We start from the raw sequence: 22,106 nt of genomic DNA on the forward strand, positions 1-22,106 counted from the left end.
AGTGTAAATCCAGCCCGGGGCTTTCCTCCGGGCCTGGCCTCCCGACTGTCCCCCCCTCTTTCAATTCTCTCTCAATACATGATAACCACCACTCCCCAAACAAGCTCCATTGATATGCAGGCGTATCCCCCAAATGTCACCGGGCTGTTCTAACTGCTTCTCCCCCCCCCCGACTCTCCACCTTTACCTCTCCACCACCTCGCTGTCTTTCTTTGTTATTTGTTTTTCTCTGGCTTTCTCCCAACTAGACTCTTTATGTGCTGCTTTGTGTCTTGGTTGCCTCAGAATGTTTTTTTTTTACCTACCTCAGGGATTTTTCTTTGTATTGCTTTTCAAGGATACCCAGAGACGCAGAGTTATCCTCATGTGACTGCTGTTTTGTGTTTGTTTTTGCATCTGCTAAGCTCCCGGGTAAGCACCACCGACCATACCTCTCCATGTCTGGGTAATTACAGCCACGTCAGCCCTTGTTTTTTACCTTTCCTGGGCAAATACTTGACACTACCTTGTAGTAGAGAAATTGTTTTCCTTTTTTTCTAAAGTCTTGCTTCTGCCTCCTGTCTTATGTTCTTGCTTTTTCACCTACACAGTACACACACACACATATACTATTCTTCACCTCTACTGGCTCAGCAATATCTCATTATCTTGTTTATTCATACAAACACCCATTTTTTTGCACATACATTTACGAATGTAACACTTGGAGAGGCAGAGTGAAGGAAACGAGCATCGAAGTGTGTCTCTGTGTGTCTCTGTGTGTCTCTGTGTGTGTCGGTAGGGTTGCACAGGACCTGCCCTGGGAGGTTAATGTTAACTGCCTTATCACTCCAATTTCACACTCTCGCCTCCAGTCACACACAGAAACACCCTGTTGCCTCCGGTCTCGTATGTGACGACTGATTAACGGGGAAACACTGGGGGTCACACACACACACACACACACACACACTAGAGCACATATTAATCCCAGCCAGAGGGGAGGTTTTGTGTGTAAGAGTGTGTTAATGAGTGTGTGCGGCTGCTTCTGTAATGGGGCCACCTGTCTCCTCATTAGCCTCGTTACCCAGCCTTTTAATTGCCCCCAAACTCTGCATCATGTTTCCTCCTCCTTCTTCACTTCGTCTTCTTCTTCCTCCTCCTTCCTCACTCTTGGTAATTTCTCTTCATTGTGTTCACAAGTGAACTATTGGGACACATCAATAATCTGACATCACAATATTCATACAGTAAGATTATGGTGTGTGTGTGTGTGTGTGTGTGTGTGTGTGTGTGTGTGTGTGTGTGTGTGTGTGTGTGTGTGTGTGTGTGTGTGTGTGTGTGTGTGTGTGTGTGTGTGTGTGGTGTGTGTGTGTGTGTGTGTGTGTGGTGTGTGTGTGTGTGTGTGTGTGTGTGTGTGTGTGTGTGTGTGTGTGTGTGTGTGTGTGTGTGTGTGTGTGTGTGTGTGTGTGTGTGTGTGTGTGTGTGTGTGTGTGTGTGTGTGTGTGTGGTGTGTGTGTGTGTGTGTGTGTGTGTGTGTGTGTGTGTGTGTGTGTGTGTGTGTGTGTGTGTGTGTGTGTGTGTGTGTGTGTGTGTGTGTGTGTGTGTGTGTGGAGATTGGGTGTGGTAATGCGAGTGCAGCACGTCCATATGTCAGCATATTAGCGAAGTGATTGCTTTGACCTCGGCACCAGAAGGCATATGAATATGATGCAGGGTGGAGCCTAATTTGTACACACACACACAGGGGTATCAGGTTGATTTGTGTTACCTTGAACAACCTAACGCTCCACATCAATTCCTCTCGCTTTCTGGCTTGTGTTTCTTCTCCTTTTATAGCTGCATAATTATGAAAAAGGGTTGTGATTACTGTATTTCTCCTCCAACTGTGTTCACACCTTAAATCATCATTATTTGTCTCAGCCGCAGGGAGCTATAGCAGATTGTTTTATTGGATTTCTTTTGCATACATTTTCACTTTATTTGTCTCAGTGCAGTGTTATTTAAAGTTGCCGAGTTCTTTTTTTCACACTGCGACTTAACACCCTTATTGTGGTCCTTATGTACAAAAACCAGTTAATCACTTCTTTATTACTTTGGGACGCAGCTACAACCCAAAGACAAACTTGGCAAAGAATGTGTAGTTATTTGTCTTGATCTGGGCGAAAGCCAAAGATAAACTGAGATTTTTGCGCTTTTCATTTCTCTTTTCTATTGTTGAGCCAATCCACTCTCTTTTCAAATCACATGAGGGCATTACATGCAGGAAGTGAATGTTTTATATTTCATAGATTAGGTGTGGGGACATTGGTAAAAGGTTTTTGACATTCTCAATGTGTATGGATAAAATATCAGACGGGAATGTCTGTTTTTGCCTAATTCAGCAAACCAATATCTGACACAATTAGGGATGGGTATCGTTTGAAATGTATCGATTCCGATTCTGCTTATCGATTCCGGTTCTTATCGATTCCCCGTTTCGATTCCAAAATTGTAAAAGAAAGAGGTCAAACGTTTAGATAACAAAAATATCTTTATTCTTTTAAGCTTTAACTGACATTTTTACAAATAAAAAATATACATGCAATACAAATGTATTGCACAATAGCTGTGCTTTATTTTAACTGAGCTATGCCTGTGGCAAGCTATTAACAGGCATTACACTGTGCCTTGTCTTTTTCTTTTTTAGTGTAGTGGAGCCTCACTTTAGAGCGTTTACCGCGATCCATCTTTGGTGTTATGAAGTGACTGAGCTCGTGAACTGTCTACGGGAGGGTGGGGGGAGTCTCGCTGCGGGGCAACTGTGGACCTCTGTGGACCTCTGTCGCCTGTCAGCGCAACTTGCATGATGCCGTTTTAAAAAATGAAGGGCGGTGCCGGCCGTCAACGGCCCGCTGACGACCGGCCGTTCTGTGATTCTCCAGAACACACAGATGGCCAGTCCGCCCCTACCCTGTATTCCACCGGGTCACCGCGGCGCAGACGGACCCGGTGGAATACAGGGTCTACCGCGTTTAGCAACCGTTAAGCAGAACCAAAATTGTGTATTTTGTATGGGTACCCGGTACCCGGCATTTTCTTATCGGTTCTCATCTGGAACCGAGTTTCGGTTCCCAACCCTAGACACAATACGTATTTTTTCATATATTGGTACAAAAAACATAACTGAAATTAATAATTAATAGACAATTAATGTATTGAAACCAGACGAATCATCAGAAACACAATCAGCATCTTCTTTCAGAATAATTTAAACATTTTAGTCTTTTATTTCAATCAAACAATTTCGAATTCATCTGTAATGAAAGTATATGAATTGCAACACTAGATAAAAGACAATTATGTCTGTTATCTCTCAAACCAGCAAATTAAATAACTGAGAAAATTAAAGTACTTTTTCACATTGATGCAGAAATGGAAAAAGAAATCCAATAAAAATCCAATATTGCCACAGTGCAGTCCTGTTCATTGATTTGCAGCCTTAATTTACGATGGCCTCATACGGCTCATCCAAAAACATTAACATGGAAAGGACCGCGGTATGAAATTTCACTGCAAAATCTATGACATCTGAAAAATGTATATCTCCTGGCAGTGTATCACATGTCGTCATATCACCCAATACTGCTGGGGATACATAACTTTAAATTCTGAAGACATGAACAATTATCCCTGGTTACTTGTGCAATATTTCCTGTCCTCCACCCATCTCCTTCTTCCAAATCCATCTTATTTTCTACACATCCTCCCTCCCGCTCTGCCTGTGTCAGACAGCTCTCTGGGCTGTTGCCAGTCCAGTTACATGAGAGAACAGGCGGCAGTACATTCCTTCTGAACATAGCTTTGCACTCAGGGGATTCCCTCCCCTCTTTCCCCCTGCCCTCTCTTTGTTTTTGTCCATTCCTGTACTGTACTGTACCGTCCAAATGGAGCCGTGGGCTACACTTCATCCCAGGCATTCTTCTCCTTGTTTGCTTCTTTCTCTGTCTGGTAATCACGGAAAGGATGCAGGTTTTTGTCTCTGCTGAAATGCAGCAAGCCATGTTATTTCGCACTCATGGCATAAGCTAAGCTTTCGCACGCTCCTTTTAGTTACGGTCGCACAGCAACTCTCATTTGCATCGCCGACTTGCACTTTTGTAAAGAGAACCTTGCATCCCGAGAGGAGATCGTATGAAAATGTTGATAACATTCTTAGTGTGTCATTAGGACTAGGGCTGGAAGAATCCTACTGTACACAGCCAGAATAAGGACCTCCACTCTGGGTCTTAATCACTATTATACAACCATCCACTTGAAGCGGTTTAAATACTGACAGTATTTGTTTCCAAATATTGTCTCGTTCCGGCTTCTCAAATGTGAGAAAAAGCAGCTTTCAAAAGTCTCAACTGATAGGAAGGAAGCTCAAGGTTATTGAGAAAACAAGACATTTGAGGTCATGAATATTTGCTTTAGAAAATGTAGTACCAAAAATAATACGCTTAATAAAAGATTAATTAAAATGGTTTTAGGAGCTGTAAATCATGATCAATTCTGTTCAGGTAAAAGCAAGATTTAGGGTTAGTTTTATTAAAATGAACTAGAATAGCCTTCATATGTTAATACAATATTTAAAGATGTAAACATTTCACATGTTGACATTTGCTTTTTATAATCAACATTCGTTAACTGACAATTGGAAGTAGTAGCAGCTGCTTATTATTATTTAAATGATTGATTAATATGTCCCTTTTGTCCAATAGTCAATTCATCATTTCACCAACAAAATGTCAATATAGAAAACAATGCACAAATGACATTAGTATATATGTAACAAAGGGGGGGTCCTTAAGTTTCTTGTTTTCTCAAAAGCATGTTTGTTGTATGCATTAAAACAACCATTTTAATGTAAAAATATTGTCAGGAATGAACTTTTTAGGTTTAAGCGTCCTCAAATGTGCTGCTTTCAAACTCTTAAAGGCGTACATAAGTTCTCTTTTGGTTTCTGGAAACTATGATGATGTTTTATATTTGATAGATCAATTGCTAAACAAGTCATCATTAGTGGCAGCACTAGCTGTAATTCCTGTATATGATATATCAGTTCATTATATAAACTAACATTCTCCCAGTCCCGTCGCTCGGCCACATCAGCACACAGCATATCACATTACATCCAAAAGTCTGCAAATCTCAGTCAGGATGTTATGATATATAGAAAATGTGAACACTTGCAATGGAAAATATTCAGAAACCATAACTTCTTGGCTCGATGTTTGCTGAGAGAGAACAAAGAATTTCCACCTTTTTTTTTCTTATTAAACCACAATCTCCTGGATGTCTCCTTCACTGCAGCGCGGCCCCTCCGTGTCCCCTCTTTTCTAGCACTGTCGCCACTCTCTCCTCTCTGTTTTTTCACTTTGTCTCTTGTACGTCTTCTGTGTTTAAAGTTCAATCTACCAAGGCAGGCTGTCTGAGTCCTGAGGCTGTTATTGATCCACTAACAGAGAGAGCGGTAGAGAGTGAGAGTGAGCCAGGTTTCACAGAGAAGACGCCTCGAGAGCTTGTCTGAACCGGAGGGTCTATTTCTGTCTGTCTCGATGCGTCATTATTGGACAGAAGACACACCGGACACACGGGATGAGATGACGAATGATGAACAGAGGGGAACAGGAGTGGGAGGGAGGGCGCAGTTTAGTTTCGAGAGGTCACCGTTGATTTGGTGCCACAGTGGGATAGAGATAGAGAAGAGGCATCAACGGCTGTACCCTGAAGCCTGTCTGCTCACAGCTGTCTGTCTGTTGATTGAGTAATGCACGAGGCAAATACATCTCCAACCTGACCATTGTTTAAGGGCTGAGTGTGTGTGTTTGAGTGTCTAAATAATGATGCGTGTTGGAGGGAAAAGGGAACAGGAAGGACTCAGTGGAAGTCTATTTAGATTCAAGTCCTGACATGTCGCTTCTCACACTCGCTTCTCTAAAGACACACTCACGCACTCTCACACACACACACACACACTGACATGGTTGATATCATCTGCATTTACAGGCAGTGCATTCCACGGGACCATTCCTCTGAAAGCAAAGGGAGTGGAGGCACAGGGCTATTACACAAGGTGTCATACCCATTCGCCCTCATTCTCTGACTGGTCCACTGTTTCTTCAAACTGTGAAAACATTGGGTGAACACAATGGGCTCTAAACAAGCCCCTTTTCAAAGCTGAACAAATCCAAAAATGACAACTGCGCTAGCTACAGTCTACCCTTGTGAGAAATACACTTACACATGTGTTGATAATGTGGTCGAAAGTGCAATAGGTTGAAGTAAGTTTGTTTTCAGGAATCAATAAGTAATATCAAGAGAGACAGCACCTCAACATTGACAGAGGCTCTAAGTGTATTGAATACAGCCACAACATAACATGTTCAGTTAATATTATATTATTTTACTTCACCTGATTCAACCCTGGTGTGAGTCCTTTCATTAATGTCATCAACACGTCATCGTAAATAATAATGCCAACACAAAGCTGTATCAATGGATATCCCTCAATGGCAAACAAATAATCAGTTCTTAGAAAATGGATTCACTTGCAAATAACTTTGATGAACTGTTAGGTCTATAACTTTCCCATAAATTGAAGAAAATGGCCATCACAATTACTCAAATCTAAAGATGTGGACAGTAAACTGCTTCTGTTGCTCGAACAAAAATGTAAAACTAAAAGATATTCAGTTTAAAAGTCAAATCATGACATTTAAGAATACATTTATGATTTTTTCTAAACAAATCCTCATCTGGTGAAGTACCAATATAAACAACACGAACCCAGCCTTATCAGAAATGGAAAACTCAGCTAAATATCCACATTGATGGATTGTAGGCATAAAACCAGGCCGTGAAAAGCATCTGGCCACTCACCTTGAATCTTATTTTCTCTATCTGTGTTTGAGTTTGATACAGTTATCTTTCAGCTGAGCGTGTTTTAAATCTGACGCACTTTGCCCGCTCCGTGCATCCGTTTATATTTGAACTTGCACTTTTAAAGGTCTCCTGACGTCTGCGGCGTGATTTATTTTATTCCTGCTTTTTACTCTTAAGCTGTTTGAGTTCAGGTCCATTTTTAGAGGTGGGAAAGAGCCGTGTTGTTGAGTGGATCTGGTTTCCACAAACATCCGTGAACTATTAATAAATCATGGCCCTTCTACACAGAGAGGGGCTGTTGGCGTCACCGTGTTTGTGTGTCTGGGTGCATAAATCACACTATGAGCTTAACCCTATATTTAAAGCAGGCTTCTAAACTTGTTCACATTCCCTTGAGACAATAAAATAAAAGACTTGGTATCTCTTGAATATTGCCACCTCAAACCACTTCATTTGTTGTGATCCTGTTGCATATAAAGAAAGCTTTCAAAAACACTTTTAATTTGCACGAAACTCTAACTGGAATTGGTAAACCAAGCATGTCAAATGGTAACCTAACCCTCACTAATCATTCTCCTGCTTTTAACCTTTCACGAACACTAACTAAAACTAAAAGCAATTCAAACCTCACCATTCCTCCCTTTGTGGTACACCCTCCAGGACATTACTCCAGGGCTCTGGTTTGAGATTTTAACCAAACCAACTCCTGAAGGGGAGAACACGTTGTAATCAGGCAGAGGCACACCTCCAGGGGGAGGCGAGAATAAGAGATGGGCTGAGAGAAGAAAAGCGACAGAAAGGGAAGAGAGGTTAAAGAGAAGGTGGAGGTTGTAGAAGTGGTGATGTGTGACCCACAGGAAACGGGCAAAGGGCTCATTTACCCCGGCCTCTGAGGGACCGTAACAGGCGCTGTGTGTTTCCTCTAGATAACTCACATGTACACACAAGTGATTACATTTCAAATTGGTCATTTTAGGGTTGAAGCTGCTGATGCTTATTTGTTATCCTTCATATGACCATTATAATACCAAACATGGTCATGAATTACAAGTATCCAGTGTTTCTATCAATAATTGTTCTCTTGGCAACACGGAAACTTTACGAGTGTTCCATTCTCACTTATTTACAGAGCGTGTAAACACACAGATGTGCACTGGAGATGGTTAGAAAACAAGGGTCAGAAAGCCCTCTTAAAATATGCAAAAGAGATTGAATGCAAGATTAATTAGTTTTCCTCTTCTTGTTTTTCTTTGCTTTTAGTCAACCTTACAGCTCCAACTCCATCCCGCTCTTACAAACTTCATTTTTAATCATGATCGGGATAAAAAATAACAGAACTGAGAGAGAAAGTGAGATATAAAGAACAAAAATGTATTTGTTCAGTCCAAATCCCACAGTGGTATCAGCTTTATCACACCTCTCCCTGCCAAACACTCGCTTTTTTATCAGCCTGCTTTAAACACCAGGATAAACCTCCCCGATTAGTTGACATGTTTGACACCTGATAAATGCATTTGGAGTGTTTTGCGAGGGAGTATTTTTCCATTTGATAACAAAAAAAGGCATACAGGGGAAATGCAGTATCACACGTAGTCTGCAAAAGGGCCCCGTCAAGCTGATGCTCCCAGACTGCAAAAGCCCGCACTCAGCCGGAGGATGATGTGCTAAAATCTCAACAGTGAGAGATTGTGCTCGGCGTGTTAGCTTTGAAGTTAATTTGAAAAGTGCACGTATGCTTCAACTAAAAAGCAATAACACCTGTGAAGAAAAAAAAAAGTGCTATTCCCACAGAGGCAGGGAGCGTGTGTGTGATGGAGTGTGTTAAAGGGAGTGGACTTACTGGTGAGTGAATACATGTGTGTGTGGGTTGAAACATCATTACCTCGGGATCCGAGTACAGGGGCAGACCTCATTAGGCTTTAAGGCGAGAAAGTCTCCACGGCACCAGTTCTGCAGTCCGCCTGACCCAGCAGACACGACACCCCGTTTACCATCGTGTGTGTGTGTGTGTGTGTGTGTGTGTGTGTGTGTGTGTGTGTGTGTGTGTGTGTGTGTGTGTGTGTGTGTGTGTGTGTGTGTGTGTGTGTGTGTGTGTGTGTGTGTGTGTGTGTGTGTGTGTGTGTGTGTGTGTGTGTGTGTGTGTGTGTGTGTGTGTGTGTGTGTGTGTGTGTGTGTGTGTGTGTGTGTGTGGTGTGTGTGTGTGTGTGTGTGTGTGTGTGTGTGTGTGTGTGTGTGTGTGTGTGTGTGTGTGTGTGTGTGTGTGTGTGTGTGTGTGTGTGTGTGTGTGTGTGTGTGTGTGTGTGTGTGTGTGGTGTGTGTGTGTGTGTGTTATTTATTTTCCTTGGTAATATGCCTGAGCCTTCATTATAGCCGGAGCCATAACTTTGATAAATCACTTGGGCTCGGGGCCCTCACTGCTTTCACAGTATTAGAAAACTAATTGAAATTCTCTTCCGCCTCCTCTTCTCTCCCTCTGTCTTTCTCCCCCTTTCTTTTTCCCTCTCTGTTTTTCATCCTCTCCCTCGTTCTTTCCTCTTTGTAGCGAGGGCCAAACAGTGCCGCGTTTTTTTCAGTAGAATAGAAGCCAAGAGGGGTAAAATGTCATCACTGATTTAATAGGCGTAGTCTTACTCAGAAACACACACTCTCTCATGCACACACACACACACTGAACTCTGGGGAGTGTTAGGAATCCTGATAATGTCATCATAGGAATCTCCATAATGTACCCCGGTCTCCGGCAGGCTCCAGTTTGACTGTACCTCCTTCCTCCTCTGCTCTTGATTAGATCCGGGATGACATTTTGGGTTTAGGTTGATGAGATTTAGAGTTTTGATACTTGTTACGATGGCCGTGATCTCCCCGCTGTCCCAGGATTGAGGGTTTGTTTGGTTCATTGCCTGGGATCTCCCAGCTGCCACTGGATTTAGGGTTTAGTCGTTTCATTGTCCGTGATCCCCCTGCTGCTACTAGATTTGTTTCATTTGCAGGGATCGCTCAGTGCTGCAGATAAATTCAGGGTGTGGTTTTTTTTGTTGCATCGAATCTCCCAGATGACATTTTGTTTTGGGGTTGGATTGTTTTATTGTTCAGTGTCTGCTTGTCACTGCTGGATTTAAAGTTTTTATTGTGCATCTCTCAGCTGTTGCTAGATTTATGGGTTAGTTGTTTTGTTGTCCAGGATCTCCCTGTCGCCACTGACTGAATTTCGTGGGGCTTTAGCCACTTTGTTTTAATATCCAGACACTGTTGCTGTTTGTGTGACACTTGGGGCTTTGTGTCCACCCGGCAACCCCTCCTCTCTCACTGGGTGAGCTTTGTAGTGTGAAGCCAAAGATTTAGCGATGGAAGCAGAGAGTCTGTGTGTATATGTGAGGCGGCTTGTGTGGACCGGGTGATTTCATGGAGTCCTGTCAGCACACAGAATTCTCTCTGCAAACATTCCTCTGATGTGATGCAAGCCCAGGAGAGGAGCACAGCGTGCCTGTGTGTGTTTTCCACCGGCAGCGTGTGTCTGTTTCCCAGACAGATCTATACCATCGCGGCCCGACACACTGCAGGCACATAGCCACACATAAACACGCACACACACACACAAGTTGCATGTGAGCGTGGTTAATGAGGATGTGTTGATTGATTAGACTGCAGTAATTAGCTGGAGTGTGAAGGCCTGGAAAGGTCCTCGCTCTGGTGGGAGTGTCCCCTCTGGAGAGACATTGAACTGTGCTATGCACCATTACGGTTACACACACACGCAAGCAGACACACATCACAGACACGGTCCCATCCATATCTCAGATGCGGGATGAGTCATCTCTCACAGGCCGACCTAATACTTTGTGCGAGAGGAAGGATGTGTGTGTTTGTCAGAGTCTGAGACATAAGGATGTTTGCAGCTTGGAGATGTGTGTTTCAGAGCGAGATGTGCTTGTGCCAGCAGTTTCCTTTCCTGCACTGTGTGGACCAACACTGACCTGACAAATCAACTCTCTCTATCACCTCTTCCGCCTCCTCATTTGATGCTTGACTTCCTGTCAGCTGACCAGATTTCCTTTGTGCATCACAGAGCTGTTTCTTGTAAATGCTAATAATATGGTATTAGGTATGGCAGCCTCAGTCTGTAGCCTTCCTCTCACTGAGTTTAGTGGATGCTGACTGAACTGCTGCAGTAAAGCATTGTAAACAGTGCCACCACATGGCCAGCTGGGGTACTACATACAATGCAGTTTTTCTTTAAAGAATGATCATTACACTTGAGCTTTTAACTCATCTTTTTCACTTGTTCTGAGCAAGAGAGAAATTACTCATTCGCAAAAAGGAAAAAAAAACACAATCAAATGAACACATAAGCTTGTTTTTAAAGGTTGTTACTGCCGTTCTTTATTATTTTTCTCACTTGTTTATTGATTGATCAAGCCTGTATCAAAAAAATAGTTGGTGCAAGAAAGGCAATTTGTTAATATTGATAGTTTTTCTCTTTTCCACCCAACAGGAAGTTCTACTACATCACTCTACTGAGGGACCCGGTGTCTCGATACCTCAGCGAGTGGCGGCATGTGCAGCGGGGCGCCACGTGGAAGACCTCGCTGCACATGTGCGATGGACGGACCCCCACGCCTGAGGAGCTGCCCTCCTGCTACGAGGGCTCTGATTGGTCGGGCTGTACCCTGCAGCAGTTCATGGACTGTCCCTACAACCTGGCCAACAACAGACAGGTACGAGGAGAAGCTGACATCCAATAGAACCACACCACTAGCTATGATTTATCACTAAATAAGACACACTATAAGCTGCCAAAGATGGAGGGGTTGTCACTTTAACAGTCCTCTGAATGGGCGTGTGTAAAAGAATGCTACAGAGATGGCCACAAATCCTCAGCCACATCAAAATGCTTTTTGGCTTCTCTGGGCCTTTTTGTGCTTTACTGCAAACACTGAACGAGCAGCTGATTGTTCTTGACGATGGCATTTATCAAAGCCACCTAGCTGACCAGCATCTCTGCATCCGACTCAGCTTCTCTCAAGTCTGGTTAATCATCAATAAAAACATTTGCAGCTTCTATTAAGTCAGCCCATTGAAGAAAAAAAAAGAAACACAGGGAATACAATTCTGCAGATGAATAAAATAAAAGGTTTTAATTGTCTGGAAAACGTGTGCATCTATTTAATCATTTAAGATCAACCCACTATTGATTCCTTCAAAAATAATATTGATTTTATTTTTTTCCCTAATTCAAGAACATGTGAAAGATATAAGATGAGTTGCCGACATTTGAGCGGGCCTAATCTCTCTAGCTCTCGTGCACACACACACACACACACACACACACACACACACATACGCACAAACACTTCCTCAAACTCATATTCTTTTCTGATGGCTTTCTCAGACTCCCTCCATAAAGTGTTGGCCAGCTTATCTCACCTGAGCCTGAGGCTACCGTTATTCAGTTTTCCATGACTTATAAATGACACACACACACACACACACAGACACACAGACACACACACACACACACACACACACACACACACACACACACACACACACACACACACACACACACACACTTACTTACTTGAGGCATTCTGGTGTACTCTTGTGAATCCAGATCAGTATGCAATCCCTGCTCCTGCATTGTAACACAACGTCTCCAGAATACACTCAGTGATGAATTGATGTCTCATATTTGAAGCAATTCTTTAACACTTTAATCCTCTGATTTCAATAATCTCCTTTACTTTCTATTCATCCGTCTAAAGGTTCGTATGCTGGCAGACCTGAGTCTCGTCGGTTGCTACAACATGTCCACAGTTCCAGAGAAGAAGAGGGCCCAGCTCCTCCTGGAGTCAGCCAAGAAGAACCTAAGAGACATGTCCTTCTTTGGTCTGACGGAGTACCAGAGGAAAACCCAGTTCCTGTTTGAACGGACCTTCAGGTTACGCTTCATCAGGCCTTTCATGCAGTACAACAGCACCCGGGCAGCAGGGGTGGACCTGGACAACACTACAGTAAGTGCTGCGGAAAGCTCTGTAGGCAGGAAGTGACATTCAACAGTCAATTACAGATTAGAAGAGACGTAAGAGAATGTCACTTTGTAGGATTTCAAGATAATTTTTTTAAAGGTACTTTTCTTTATTTGAGAATTTCCTTTTTATGCTACTTTATTTTCTATAGGGCTACATTTCAAAGAGAAATACTTTAAATATTTATGTTGCTATAAATTATAACATCCCAAAAAAAAGAGCTATTATAAGTTTATAGAATACAATGCATTGTTTAAGATGAAACCAGTGGCTTCAAACCTTATTGGATCGAAAATTGGGAACCACTAGGATTAAACTAGCAGACCAAGTTCTTATATACAGTACAAGTGGTCATATATTGCTGTGAAATGACTTTCCCCATAAAAAAAAATTAAAACAGCAGCTTCAAACACGTTTTTTACACTTTGATTGGTCCAGTGTGGGAGTTCTTAGGCTCAATTCCCTCCAGTACACAGCAGACTGATGATTTATACATCAAAACCAGTTGGGAGGAGAGAAAATAAAATATGCCCGTCTGACAGAGGCTGTGGAAAGGTGGATATTATCACAAAAGGTGGAAAATATCCCATGGTGAAACTGACGGGTAGAGGAGGCTGTGTGGCATTTTGAGTGAAAATTAGGTTTAAAATAGCTTATATCTAAAGGCCCCGCATGAAGTTGTGACCGAATGTAATTATTTCTATAAAAAAAGGCAAATAATTGCATCAGCAGGTGATGATGAGAATATTTACTTTTCACCCTTTTGCAAAGCTGCTGAAAGCCCATTCATACCTTTTTGTGGCGTCAAGTTCCCAGAGAGCCGTTTCTGATTGAATCTGTTTATGTGATGAAGTCTTTGTGCGAGTGGAGCTCAGCATCATCCTCCTGGCTTTGTTCCGGTGTCCCCTCATCTCTAATTTTCTAAAACTGATTCACTCTTCCCTTTGTTGACGCACACATTGCTCACAAATGATATCCAGCACTCCATCTCAGTTTTCAAAGGGATTCTCTTAATTAAACACATTTCCCCCTCCATGTTAAATCCACACACACACACAGCAGATGATACGAGCCATTAAATCCAGCTGGTTTTTTACAACATCAAACATTTCAACATTTCTGTTATCTTGCTCCACATATTGCCAACACACTTTTTATTCTCAGTTCCCTCTCTCATGTGAAAAGTCCAATAAAGCTTTTGTACAAATGTCAGGTCATAGGGCGTTATCCACCGCAGGAACTTTCACATAAAAGTTCATTAAATGATTTCACGCCAAGTCCCTAAAGTAGGACGTCACTGGCCAGGTTGGATGTGTTTTCTTCTCTGGCCCATATTCATTAATATGGGCCAGATTGTCTAGTGTGGAGACAGGAAACTCTACATGTCTCCTTTTCATTCATTTGTTTATCACTCAAACTTTGGAGTCACGCCAAAATGATACAAAGAATAACACATAAATATGTTGTTTGAAAGGCTGCTATTCATTTCTAATCCATCATGTGTCCAGAGTAAAGTTGTTTCAGTTCCACTTACGAATAGCTTTACCTTAACCCTATCTCTCAACATTCTTTTTAGTTGTATCTTGTTTGCAAAACAGTGTCTTGACAGTAGCTCAGACATCACTAAATACTGTAAAGCCGGTATCTTTAACGATTAAAAAACCTAAGCAGTCGCCCCCAAGTTCTGATCCATTGTGAACCGTCATGGCTTCTGTTCTGCGTTACCATTTTGACCTTATTTCTTCTACATCTTCTTTTGTTCTTCTCTGCCTTTAACGCAAACATTTCCTCTGCTCCCTCCCCTTTTAGGTCCAGCGTATCGAGGAGCTGAACGAGCTGGACATGGAGCTGTACGACTACGCCAGGGATCTGTTCCAGCAGCGCTACCAGTACACCCGGCAGCAGGAGAGGCGGCAGCAGCGCATCAAGAACCACCTGCAGCAGAGCCACCAGGGCCTGGGCCTGGGCGTCAGCCTGTGGCCCTCCCACGGCCGGCAGAGCTCCGTGTCCACACAGGAAGAGGGGGAGGGGGAGGGGGAGAGGGAGGAGAGGGGGGGGGGAGGAGGGCGGCGAAGAGGGAGGCAGGACGGAGGAGGCGGGCAGCAGGCTCCCCACTGAGGACTACATGAACCAGATCATCAACCGCTGGTAGCAGCAGAATGAGAACACAGACATGCATATGTAATGTGAAATGCACACACACACACACACACACATATATACACACACATATATACACACACACACAGAGTGGCGCCTGCATCAAAAGACCCAATTGACTGACTTTACTGGAGAGTTGGGAGTGAGAGTCACAGTGGTTGCTATGGAGACCTGGGCTTGGTCGATTGCATCAGTTCACATTATTGAGGTTTGCCCAGTTGTTATAAGCACCCGCTTGCCCTTCTCCTCCCCCCCCCCCCCACCCGTCTGAGTTTCTCCGTCTCTCCCATCATCATTACTGACTGAGCGGAGGAGAGATATTTTTAAAAGTTGCTGACAACCGAATATCTCGTCCATCCTTCCCGCGTCCTCATCCTCCTCCTGTATTCCTCTTGTTCTCTGTGGCCTAATATGGAGCATGAGAAAATAAAATTAAAGTCTGTGAATTCCCACACACTCTCGCTAAAAGACCAGTCTACTTCCCGGATGCTCCAGTTTCCAAAGAACTGGGGATAGTGTAAAAGTATGCTAATGGCTGAGCTGAACAAAGAGTGGGAGTACATGAGAGACTGAACCTGAAAGGAAGAAAGGAGCAAAGAGAAGTCGGACTGAGTTGTGTAATAAAGCTTTCTGCTTAAAAAAAAAAATCAGCCATTTTACCCATGAACACGCTTTGGTCATGAAATAATGACATCCTCATATTAGGATGATTTTATTTGTATTTTTCCTTTTTGCTTATGCTTTTTTTAAAGCAGAATTGTAATAACACTGAGACCAATATTGCTGCCTAAAGAAAAGTGATTCCTTTTATTTCTTTATTTTTATTGGTTTTATAAGTCAAAGCTAATGGATCGGATTGATGTACAATGGACCATAGCCATTACTGAAGCCTTGCATTTTAGGGGGGGTTCGGGGGGGAGTTGCCTGTTTCTTTGTTAAAGGTTCCCAAAGCTCCTGTCGCTTAACAAGTTCATTATTTCTTCCTTTCTCTCCCTTTTTTTCCGGATCTCAGTCCTGCAGAGAATGACAGCCAATTACAGTCAGATCTCACATAGGTGTGAAGAAATCAAAGAAGGGGGGTAGGAGGGAGTCTGCGGCAGGTTGTTGCCAGGAGCCGTGCTGTATGAGCGGCAGGCGCTTTGGAAACCTTAACTCAGACAAATGCTCAAAATGGGAGTTGTGGAACTACCGGTCACCATGGCAATGTGAGCCCTTAAAACAGTGGGTGGCATTTACACTTTCTCTGGGTTTTTCTTTTCCTTACCAAGAGCTGCGTTGTAAAAAAATCGGCCATCTCAAACAAACAAGCCTCCTCCCCACCTCCTGAAAGGGCACACGTAGCCGCGGTGACCTGCAGTTCGTTAGCGACCCGTTTGGTTTTACCCTGAAGAACGCACAGGGTGAGGTAGCAGTGCCTCTATGTACTGGGATCATAGTCAACATTATTTTTTGCCGGATGTTGCGTCTGCATTATACTACAGTGATTTCTCTGACTACTCGTGTGTCTGCGCGGATGAGTGTGTTTCTGTGTGTGTGTAAATAGTATGTACAGTATGCCTTTGATTGGCGTATGTGTATGCCTTTGTAAATAGTGTGCCTGACTGAGAGGGGATGCCTGATGACTTGTGAATGACTGGTTCCATGACCAATTATCTTGCTTTTTTTTTTGATGGAGGGCAGGGCAACACAGTCCCTCGACTATCGCAGTGATGCAAGCCAATAATACCCCCTCTCGCCCTTTCTTTAACATTTTCCTTCCCCCTTTTTCTTGTCTTCTCCCTGTGACGTAGTTACACATGAGGACTGTATCGCTATAACTATCTAAAATACTAATTTACGTTTAAAAAAAATCTGCCAGTGTGACACGTCTTTACCCTTGAATGCAACATCTACAAGTAGGGTTGGGTTACGACAACCTGCTCTGCCAGTGGCTCCAAATTCTGTAACCCAATCAGGAATTTTGACTTGAGCTTGTTATTCACGTTTCTTTTCTTATGAACTTGGTTCTCGCTTGTCACAAACACTAAACTCTTAACCTAACAAATCTCTTATTGAATATTTCATTTCCTGCTGCACTGTAGTAAACCTGAATGTAGCTTTCGCCGTTTGTAAAGCCAAACATCGCCGACCCTTTTTTGTAGCATTCCCAACAACAAAAAGGTGCAAATCAAAATGTTATGTTTTCCCTTTCTATTCAGCATCTGGTCAAATCTTCTAAGAGAAGTTTTTTGAAAGAAAAACGTTTTGCCACGGGTAAATTCAATATTTAAATCTAGTATTTTCACAGATTGTGAAATGACCTGAGCAGCTGACTTAGTGTACCTTACAGTTTAGAGAAAATATTGGATTTTAATAATGGATTCACCCTAGGTTAACATTTTATCAGTCTGAAAGAATTGGTTTGTACCTGCAGAGTGCTGAGATTTCAGATTATATTCAATAAATATTACATTTGTATTGGCCTGAACTAAACTTTTTGTAATGACAGAGAAACATTCCATCTCTGCTAATGGACTGTGGTTTTGTAGTTCAACAAAACCAACACTTATTATTACTTTTCATTCGAGAATCTATCTGATTGTATCACGTTCATTTGTATTCTGTTTATCCTGTTTTCAGGTTGTAGGTGCAGCTTGTGTTTCTGCCATCTCTGCCAACTTAATGTGATAATAGATCTTTGAGTTTTAACTAATTCAAACTCTTAACCTGAGAATGTTCAATAAGGGATTTGGAAAGGTTTCTGACACATGCATACTGATTTCATAGTCCATCAAATGTTAATGAAGCCCATCCCAACTAAAAGCAATGAATCTGAGCAATAAGAGGGAAAACCAAGGAGAAGAAGGTGGAGAAGAGAATGTAAAAGTGGGCAAGAGACGTGTCACAGCACGATTTAATTAAACTGAATGTAGTCCACGTTTGGTGTCATGCAGAGGGGCAAAGGGAGGATGCATGCTTCCTTGGTATAAGATAAATAACATGTCGCATCCTGTTCCTAACAATAGATGTTCTGAAGAAAGGAGAAACCAACAATTTAGCCGCCCACCACCCTTCTCGATACATTTAAACTAATCACCCTGGATCCTCTATTGTCTCTCCTTTTGATCAGCTCCTTTAAAGAAATCATGTAAGGGAAGGAGGAGAGGAGGGGTGATAAAAGGTATTGGGATGTGTCCAGGGTTAATATGCTGCTTTTTGTGTAGCCTTCAAAGTAACGCAAATGGTAATGGAAAGAGAGAAGTCCCTTTTTTTGTTTGGTATTAACTTCCCCTGCGTTGTATTCTTGAAACTGGAGACCTGAAAACACTGCGGCTCCAGGCATTTTGCCCACAACCTCTTTTTCAGAGTCAGTCTTGCGTTCGGGCTCCAAACCAATATCTGGCTCTGCATTAGTGGCCGAAAGACAGAACACAAAAGTAATCTGCCTTCAGAGTGTTTTATTTTCAGCGCTCCAGTTTCGAGTGACCATCAGCCTCGAAGCAGTGCTCACAAATACTCCCAGTACCCGAAAGAAAAACAAAAACCTTTCACTGAAATTATTCCAGGAATTGACGCTGTAAAGCTATACTCAAATATTTTACGTCTCATCACTATGTATATCTGATGTCTTAACAGCGTTTCCTTTGTGACAATGAAGCAACCCGGGTGTCGCTAACATCATCAACGTTTCTTTGTGTTTTTTTAAAGATGTGTTAAAAACAGTGTGATAGAGACTTGTTTTTTGGGATTGGTGTGCAGTCTGTCTCTGGCTCCTTCTGTATGCATCATTCTGGGTTTGTTTCTTATGATTGCAAAAATGAATCATCAAGCCACCAATTAAAAATATTTCATTTTTACAGACCTGACTGTGTGTTCTTGTTACTGCATATCATTAATGCTCTATGACTCTATTAAGCATGACAAACGTCTCCCCTTTGACTTTTTCTGGATGGATCCAAGGTCCTGAATTTCAAACGCTGCCACATATTCCTTTAAAAAAAATACTCACTTGGGGATCTTGTGTGTGCCCTCCAGGTTTCTGCACTTCCATCCACCGGCCAATCTATAACTAGAGAACATTTCTACCAGTCGCCTACACTAACCACAGGACCATGACCCCATAAAGCAGCCTTCCCCCCCCTCTAATGACACCCTCAGCCCTGTCAACAGTGATCTACCACCTAATTCAATCTGCAGACACTCTGGGCCTGCCTCACACACACACGTATATGCACACAAACACACTTCCTCTGCTGTGGTAGGTAGGCGTGAGGCGAGCAGGGGACAGAGACCGCGGGCCGGTATAAATATAATTCCCTGTCCTTGGCTGTGCACGCAGAGGAGCAGAGCTTCCTCCCCGTCTCATCAGCGGTGCGGTTGAGCTTCAACTTTGACCCCTTGAGGCCGGGCAGAAAAACAATTTTCCTGGATAGTGACAGGCAGAGGCAATGGGCTGAGGGGAGATCAGAGCGGGGAGACGGCACCGACAAGAGCAAGAGTGTAAGGGAGATGAGGAATCAGAGAGGGCCTTTATCTAAGACAGAAGGATGATTTTGTGTCTGACATATGAAGAGGGAATGAGAGGGAGCAGGAGAGAAAGGGGAGGTTGTGCCGCCTCTCTGGCAGCTGGTTCATGGTGTGTTGGAGTGAACGCAGTCTTTAATCCTCCCATAGCTCTGGGTCGCTGTCATTTCAAGTGCAGCTGGACTAAACAAACAATAATGGCTCAGCTACTGCAGAGGGCTGTGCGGCTTTTGTCCGAGCGAACATGTGAGTGTTTGGGAGAAAGTGCTCTCTCCTGCAGAGGGAATCCAGCTCCGAGTGATTCAATGGGCTCTGGCTGCCGTCCATTATTAGGAGGTCAAACTGGCTGCAACTCCTCATTGCCGGTCCCATGCTTCTTTCACACAAACAAAGAAGCTCTGGCATTATTATCGCCTATTTTCAGCGTGGAATTCTGCAGATAAGTTCATACCGACTGCCTCCCTCATATGCATCAGTGCCAGGCTATTGTAGTTCTGGAGGATTGCCCTTTTGGCTCTGGTACTGGTCACCATGGAGTTTGGTCCTCTGTCTCTGGTTGAGTCATTTCCAGCAGTGGCAATGGATTAGACCTTCATCTGTAAATATACAATGTGGGTAAATCTCTATGCACAAACCATTTGCAGAGAATCAATGCCATGTTTTGTCAAAAAGTAAATGCACAGGGCATCCAGAGAGTCCAGTGTGGGAGTAGCACATTTTTCCTTTGGCAATAAAATAAATACGATTAGATCGGACATGTGAGGCCATTGTCTGACCTTCCACTCTGGGTTTTAGCTAATCTCCCAGGTCAACACCAAATCATCCCTCATGATATTAAAGGATTGAAAAGAAGAATCCAGGAACCTCCCAGGCTGCACTCGGCTTTGTAGCCCGATTGACACCAGTGGGAGTCCAATCCCAGGAATCTCACAATCCCATTATGGTGAGTTTATTATGTTTGCGTGTGTGTGTGGAGCTTTGGCCCAGGAGCTCATAAAGAGATGATCCGCTTCAAACTTATTAATCCTTTACATAAAAGCCTTATAAATGAAGATGTTGGAGAAATGTAACAAACATAGGTCAGGGCCTAAACACAATGAAAAGCTGTCAAAGGGGCGATACATTCCCTGTATCTATGCACACAAGAGAGCATAGAAATGAAAGGCCTAAATGTTACTTTGCATAAAGAAAATGACTGATCCTAATTCAAAAACATTTTGCTTAGTAAGTGTTTGTGTAAGTTTAATGTATCAAACAACCCAACCAAGGCTGCCCTCATCTCAATCTGTATTTATGATTTGAGCTCAGACCAGCCCAGTGTTTGGTGGCTGTAATGTGATGAATTAGCTTCATGTAGTTGACCCCCACTGACCCCTATTATACAGTCAGGGACACATTTAATTAGCGGCAACTCACGTGAAACGACAAAATGTATTAATATTAATGGAGGTTTAATTGAGGTCGTTTTGGTCCCCCGTCGAGGCTTTCAACCTCTAAAATGGCTGACGTGTGATAGTGCGAGGAGAGGGAGCCCACAGCCCGGGCTCGCCATTTCGTGTGTGACCCCGGAGAAGATGACAACCATCTCCCATAATTCATCTGAAGATGTCACCTCGTTGACAGATGAACAGGCCCTGTGGTGTGTGTGTGTGTGTGTGTGTGTGTGTGTGTGTGTGTGTGTGTGTGTGTGTGTGTGTGTGTGTGTGTGTGTGTGTGTGTGTGTGTGTGTGTGTGTGTGTGTGTGTGTGTGTGTGTGTGTGTGTGTGTGTGTGTGTGTGTGTGTGTGTGTGTGTGTGTGTGTGTGTGTGTGTGTGTGTGTGTGTGTGTGTGTGTGTGTGGCTATACTTGGAAGGGCTCTCTACCAGTGGGGACGTTTTGGCCTGTCTTCATAGGGGTACAACTGATTTTAGTGTTAGATTGTGTGTGTGTGCATGCATCAACATGTGTGAGGTGTCGTGGGCGAGGGCACTTCAAAGTGAAGGTCAAATCCAGCAGGATAATTAATGTCGCTCCTTTTCATATAATGTTAAATCAAACTCTGGAACTGCTCCCTCTGGAGGATCAGCTGTCAAATTTAATTTAGGCTGCAGAGCGAGTAAATGAAAAAAGCAAGACCCATGTCTCCACACCCTGGGACAGTGGCCGTTTCTCAATCGCGAGGATATTGGCTTCCAAGCCAATATTTCAAGGATGCTACGTCATCGAGTGCCGCCGAAGGACTGTTCCAATCTCCAGCATACTTGGAATTCCACCGAGGCCGCGTCCTTGGTTTAGGGGAAATTTCGAGGCTGCACATGGGTAGACTTCGCGTCCTTAAAATCCCCACAATGCTTTGCGCATGGACCAATTTCCCCAAATCTGTGGCGGAAGATGTAAGGCGGGGCCTCTCATATGACGCACACCTGCACACTTGCTAGCCTGTTCCACTCTTCGTTTTCCGAATGCCAGGAAGTATTCTTGCCTTGCTTCTGAAGCAAGATGCTCGGCTCGGCTGTGCTACCAAGCAAGCATCCTCGCGATTGAGAAACGGCC

General features: G+C 43.3%; 1 protein-coding gene across 1 annotated transcript in view; it reads left to right on the forward strand.

Annotated features, from left to right (window-relative positions):
- hs6st1a (heparan sulfate 6-O-sulfotransferase 1a) overlaps positions 1 to 18,911 on the forward strand; it is a 55,636-nt gene extending 36,725 nt beyond the window's left edge. The window contains exons 2-4 of the mRNA XM_034143816.1: positions 11,378 to 11,600; positions 12,648 to 12,896; positions 14,721 to 18,911. Coding sequence (XP_033999707.1) covers positions 11,378 to 11,600; positions 12,648 to 12,896; positions 14,721 to 15,029 — 781 coding nt within the window. The 3' untranslated portion in view covers positions 15,030 to 18,911. The remainder of the gene's footprint in view (positions 1 to 11,377; positions 11,601 to 12,647; positions 12,897 to 14,720) is intronic.
- Positions 18,912 to 22,106: the final 3,195 nt, after the last annotated feature.

The sequence above is a fragment of the Trematomus bernacchii genome, unplaced genomic scaffold, assembly GCF_902827165.1.
Source record: "Trematomus bernacchii unplaced genomic scaffold, fTreBer1.1, whole genome shotgun sequence".
Classification (NCBI taxonomy): domain Eukaryota; kingdom Metazoa; phylum Chordata; class Actinopteri; order Perciformes; family Nototheniidae; genus Trematomus; species Trematomus bernacchii.